At 39.2% G+C, this 5,620-nt stretch overlaps 1 protein-coding gene across 1 annotated transcript; it reads right to left on the bottom strand.

Annotated features, from left to right (window-relative positions):
• Window positions 1-564: 564 nt before the first annotated feature.
• On the bottom strand, window positions 565-5,346 carry DMRTA1 (DMRT like family A1). The gene is made up of 2 exons (XM_061199123.1): window positions 4,698-5,346; window positions 565-1,412 (listed from the first exon to the last, which is right to left on the bottom strand). The coding sequence occupies exons 1-2, from the start codon at window positions 5,344-5,346 to the stop codon at window positions 565-567; spliced, it is 1,497 nt and encodes a 498-aa protein (XP_061055106.1).
• Between the last annotated feature and the right edge of the window lie 274 nt (window positions 5,347-5,620).

Below are 5,620 nucleotides of genomic sequence, written 5' to 3'. Positions count from 1 at the left end.
TAAATTTCTCAAAAGTTTAACTTACAACTAATCACTTATATGTGAATAAAATACTTTAAAATACTTTGAATAAGCTTTTTCTCTCCTGTGTACAAGAAACAGGAGAAAAAAAAAGTTTAAAATAATAATTATTTAGAATTACCTCAGTTTTTCAATTATTCCTTCTGCTTCATTTTATATAACGCTGGACTGCTTTATAATGCATGTTATAATTATAAACTCCATTTGTTCAATGAAATAAAAACAAGTATAGTTTTAAAATAAGAATTTTATAACTGATATCTTAGGGAAAAAATTCATTACAGTAAACATATTCCCTGAAATGGCTTTATTCAAGGCACAAAGAATGTTTAAATGTTTCTTTCACTTAATAAATGCTAAAGAAGAGTCTTTAGATCTCAAATCTATTATACTGCTCATAAAAAATATATATATAGCATTTTTAAAGCCCGGTAATCCACTCCCATACATAGTGAACACATTAACAGATGTGGGTATGTCTGGGTGTGAGGGTTATATTGCATGCTTCTAGAAATATTCCAAAATGGGAGGTAGGCAGATGCATTACAAGTTGTTCTGATTTGGCCTTGAATACAGTCTGCCACCAGTTGCTGAATCTTTGATGGGAAGGTAAGAAGAATCCCTAATCATCCCTGAAAAGGCATAATCCAAAGCTGGCCGAAAAGGCAATGCTGGTGCCAACCCAGGAGTTAGGTAGGGAGACATGAAACCAGACAGCCCTCTTCCTGGAGAGGAATATGCCAGCCGTAATGGACTGATACCTAGTCTAGGATTTAAGCTGTAGAGACTTGAATCACCTCCATAAGAAGCAGAAGTACTGTGAAGGGGAGAGAAAGCTGATTTATTTCCTAGAGTTCCAAAACCAATTCCAGCTAAACTTAAATTCGAAGCTCTCTGAAAAGCTGTATTTTCCAATGCTCCTGAGCTTGCTAGGTCCCTGGTGTCTGCTTTGTGTTCTTTCCCATTTAGGACCTGTTCAATGGCTTGGACAACATCCCCTTTGCAGAACTGCAGAATGCCTTCTAGACGGCTGCGTCTGTAACTTGGGAAAATCTTGGTAAGGATATCAAGAGGGTCTCTTGGTCTAGAGGACACAGTGGGAAGGCTGACTGTGGTATCAGTGAAGTCTTTGGCCCACTCACTTTCATTTCCTGATTCCAAATCAGAGGATGACAGGGACCTGGGACTCTCTTCACCTCCTGACTGCTCCCCAGGATGAGGAGACTGAACGCTATCATCCTTGTTTGGGTTTTCTGAAATAGATGACCTGATGTTTTGTTTTCCAGTGACATCATTAGACTTAGGAGATGATCTCGGGGTAAACTGATGGGATTTAGACACCAGTTCTTCTTGTCCACTCTGGCATGAGTCACATTTACTCTCTTTTTGTCCTGGGGAAGAGGAAAAAAAGGAATGAAATAAAGGGAAAACTTCCGAGAACACAGTACTGCCCACTCAAAATTAATGCTGGATAAGATAACTTGTTTACTCATAGTATATCAATAATACTTATTAATCACTGTAAGAGATTTTAATGAACAAGAATTATAAAAGATCATTTGGAAAGGCAGGTGTTGGAACAGTGGGAAAATGCTATTTATTATGTCATTTTAGGATCACAAAATTATATAATATACAAATGCTGTAGTTATTTAGGAATCAGAAGATGAAAGTCTATTGTTACCCCCAAACTGTTAACTTAACACCAATATTTCACACTATTTGCCCATTTGGTGATTGAAGATTTTCCTAAATGTTACCCAAGTTTTGTTGTTATCCGCGGGAGGGTTTTTTTCCCACAATGACACTATGCAAAAAGAACTAAATAGAACAATTGTTTAGATAAGAAATCAGAAGAAGGAACAATCTTAGTACGAAAATGAATATTCTATTTAGTCACTAATGCTAAATTTCAACAACTATTTTTTTAATGCTCACATTTCAGGTTCCAATTAAGTTACCTGAATAATGTGAGAAAATAACAAAATTGTTGATTTCATTTCAAATCTAAACCAATAATGACAACTGCTGTACCAATCTAAAATCATACCAGAGCTTGCACGTTTCATTTTATGTGAGAGACAGTACAAAGTTGGTATTTTTTCATAATCCTCTGTGAAATATGGACTTTCTTTTTAAATCTCTAGGAAATACCAATAAAAGAGTTTACAATCAAATTGTTTCTAAAATAAAATTATTAACTGCACTATTTTCACTATTGCAATCTGTGTATATTTTCAAAGTGTCTTGTAAAAAAAATTTTGGTCGTATACTTTAAATCACAACTCCCTTCCAATATTAAGGGCAATTTTCCAAAAATGTTTTTACACTAAAACCTTATTTTCTACCTCAACATGTTGAGTATATGAATATTAATAAAACAATACTATCTTTAAAAACCTTTTGCAAGGCTAATGCCAGGAAAATAATAACAAATAACTTTTATTTTGGTTTACATTTCCTATAGATATATTTTATCTCTATTTCCATTAGAAAGAGTAAAATGTCAATGGGGTACTCAGAGTTTTACTGTCAAACTTTCTTTTTGTACAATGTTTATGAATGTAACAAAACATACATTGCCTAAAGCAGTGATTTGCAAACATGATTTGCAATACTGTTTTCTCAAGGAGCGGTCCTACATTCTAAACAAATATCTACACTTTATTTTAAAATTAAAGTGTGTACAATTTAACACTTTGAGGGTTAAAATGCTGTCATTACATCAAACATATGACAAAAGGTGCTGCTCCTGCAAAATCACAAAGACTCTAGTATTTTCACCTTAAATAAAACAATAAAACCTATCTAACGAAGTAAAGACAGATTAGCCTTGGTCTGCCATTCCATTTTATTTATATATGATTCACCACATATGACCCCCTGAACATGTAAGGTATCAAAATTTCACCTCTACAGTAATTTATGCATAAAATAATTTTTGTTATTACATTGTATTTATGGAATACAATATAATGTAATGGAATACAGATTGCATAAGACTATCTAGAAAATAGGCTATCTTTAAAATACTGTGATATCATTTACATCACCTCTGTTCCCTCAACTCCTACAGCTGGTCTTACTTTACTTTTATCATTGTATGCTATGTCTTGTACGGTAGTTTTGGGACACACATAGTTTTCCTTCTTTCGAATATAATGTTCTTTTGTGTAGGAAAATCTTATTCACCTCTGCCATCACTGTTAGTCTTGGTCTAGTGAATAAATAGACTACTACAGTTCATGGATATTGTATAAGAGGAGGCAGTTAGTTTAGAAACAGCTTTTCAAAAAAGAAGGTCAACTGAGGCAAACAATAAAATAAAATAATTGACCCCATAAAACAGCACCCACCCCCAAAAAATCACATAAATAAATCAATGCCTAGCAGAGAGCTGTCAGTCAAATCTCACTGTCAATTTAGTTTGCAGAATTTTAATTTTTACTTCTTTTTATAGCAGTTTTGCTTAACAGCTTCGTTCTTCAGCCCTCTTTCATTTTTCATGAGAAATGTTTAAAGCCCATTTTGTCCACTGACATAAACTAGAACATGGACAAAAAGGTGACACAGGTGAAAACAAAATCATATATGCCTTATTTAAGTAGAGAGAGACTCTTTTCAAAAGCACAAAAGTACATGCTGTGATCTGTTAAGAGTTGCAATTTTCACAATTCAAGGAAGTGTTCTAATTAATAACTTACTATATCATTATCTTATAATTTCATATGATATAACCAGTCTCAGATTTATACAAAAATACCAAAGTGACCTACTTCTAGGACTAAGAAATTCACTAAAATACAGTGAGATTTACATTAGCATGAAAAGTTAAGTTGGGATAACCCTAATCAAAAAGAAAATCTTTTTTACCTAACACAGAGGGTGAAGACAATTTGCAGTCAATAAATAAGAGAAAAAAAAAACTTCTTGGATAAGAAATCGCTAAGATAGATCCCCAAGGATAAGAAATTCTTGGACTTTGAAATTCATACCAATGTTTTTACAAACCTGATTTTAGAAAATCTAAATTTCTTTCCTATGAGAAGAGGTGCAACTACAAATGTTAGAGTTTTCTACACTTTTGGAGGCTGAAAAGCAGTTGAAGAAAAGGGATAGAATGCTTAAAAATTTTAAGGGAAGGGAGTAAAAATGCTTTGGTAGATTTCAGTCTCTTCCCCACTTCTACTTGGTTTGTCCCAAAGGTAAAGAACTGTACTCCCAACCATAAGTGAGTTTTCCATGCAAGATCAGATGAACTCTGGTTTTACAACTGAAAATAGTACAGAGCAAGCTCAAAACGTAGCTCCTCTCATTAAGCTTTTCACTCAATGCCCGCTCTCTACTCTCACAGAGAAAGTCACAGCAACTTGGGCACAAACTCCATTCCTAGAATGAGTTCCTCAACTTATCACTTGCACTTGACTTTTTCATTTCTTTATCTTATCACCTAAGCTTTAGGTCCTAAGAGAACAGAAAGCCCTTCTGAAGTGAATGTGTCAGGTCTCTAACACCCTTACTAACATTCATATTGCAGAGCAGTTTCCCAGAACTTAAATGCTTCTTTTAAACAACTTTTCTTGCCCTCCTCCATGCCACAGCTGCTTATTTCAAAGATTTTTTTCTTCAAAACAACCATTTTTCTTTTGCAAAGAGCAAATGTAAGATCTACTCACCTTGTTTTTCCTCTGTATAATCTGGCTGGAAAATCTCGAAAGCAGGAGTCGCCAGACCACTAGCCTGTCTCGAGGCACTCAGTCCCAGTGCACTCACCGTCGCAGGGCCGCCTGCTGTGGTCTGGGGATTCTCCGTTCTGCTACTGCCTCCTCCGGATGATCGACCCCCGGGCCCTGAGGGTCCAGGGTACAGAAGCCTCTGCAGCGCCCGGGCTTCGCTCTCCTCCTGGGCCTGCTGCCTGCGCAGCGCCACCTGTGCGGCCATGACGCGCTGCCGCTCAGCGATAAGGGTGCACTTGGCACACGCGCAGTCCCGCCAGCGGCAGAAGCGCTTGTGGCCCTTGAGGGCTGACACGACTCCGTGGTTGCGACAACGGGCGCACTTGGGTGTCCGTGGGTAGCCGGCCACGGCGCCCACCCCCCTTTCCACTCCGGCAGGCGGCGGGCAGCCTCCGCTTCCCGCGGTGGCGGCTGCAGCTGCCCGCAGAAAGAGGCTGGACGGGCGCAGGAAAGTTGGAGGAACAGGTATCCCCGGGGGTACCGGTAACGCTGGAGACGGGGGCGGAGGGGCCGCTGCCACCAGCCCCGGGGCCAGGTGGGGTGGGCCGCTGCCGGTTCGGTCTCTACTGCCACACTGTGACTGCTCCATTTCCGAGAAGTGTCTGGTGAGGGCTCGCCACAGAAGAGTGCGCTGTCCACAGCTAACCCTTCTGGGATGCGAGGGCCGAGAGGACCAGCCTTGGTCCCGCTGCTTCCCACCCACACACCGACAGAGTCTGGCACAATTCCCGTGAAGAACTGGGGACAACCGATCCCCACAGCTGGAAGCTCTAAGAGGCGCAGATGCCACTGAGCCTCTTAGAGTCCTGGGGCGCTAAAGTAATGCCCGGTGCTCCGCGCGGGCTGAAAGCCGGGGAGGGAGG

Source organism: Eubalaena glacialis, chromosome 9 (genome assembly GCF_028564815.1).
Source record: "Eubalaena glacialis isolate mEubGla1 chromosome 9, mEubGla1.1.hap2.+ XY, whole genome shotgun sequence".
NCBI classification, from domain to species: domain Eukaryota; kingdom Metazoa; phylum Chordata; class Mammalia; order Artiodactyla; family Balaenidae; genus Eubalaena; species Eubalaena glacialis.
This window is presented reverse-complemented; position numbering and strand designations above follow the sequence as displayed.

Excerpts from the sequence above, each read along its gene's own strand:
- DMRTA1 (XM_061199123.1), bottom strand. The coding sequence starts at position 5,346 with ATGGAGCAGTCACAGTGTGGCAGTAGAGACCGAACCGGCAGCGGCCCA. Across the intron at positions 1,413-4,697 it reads TTATACAGAGGAAAAACAAG|GACAAAAAGAGAGTAAATGT; the intron begins GTGAGTAGATCT and ends CCTCTTCCCCAG.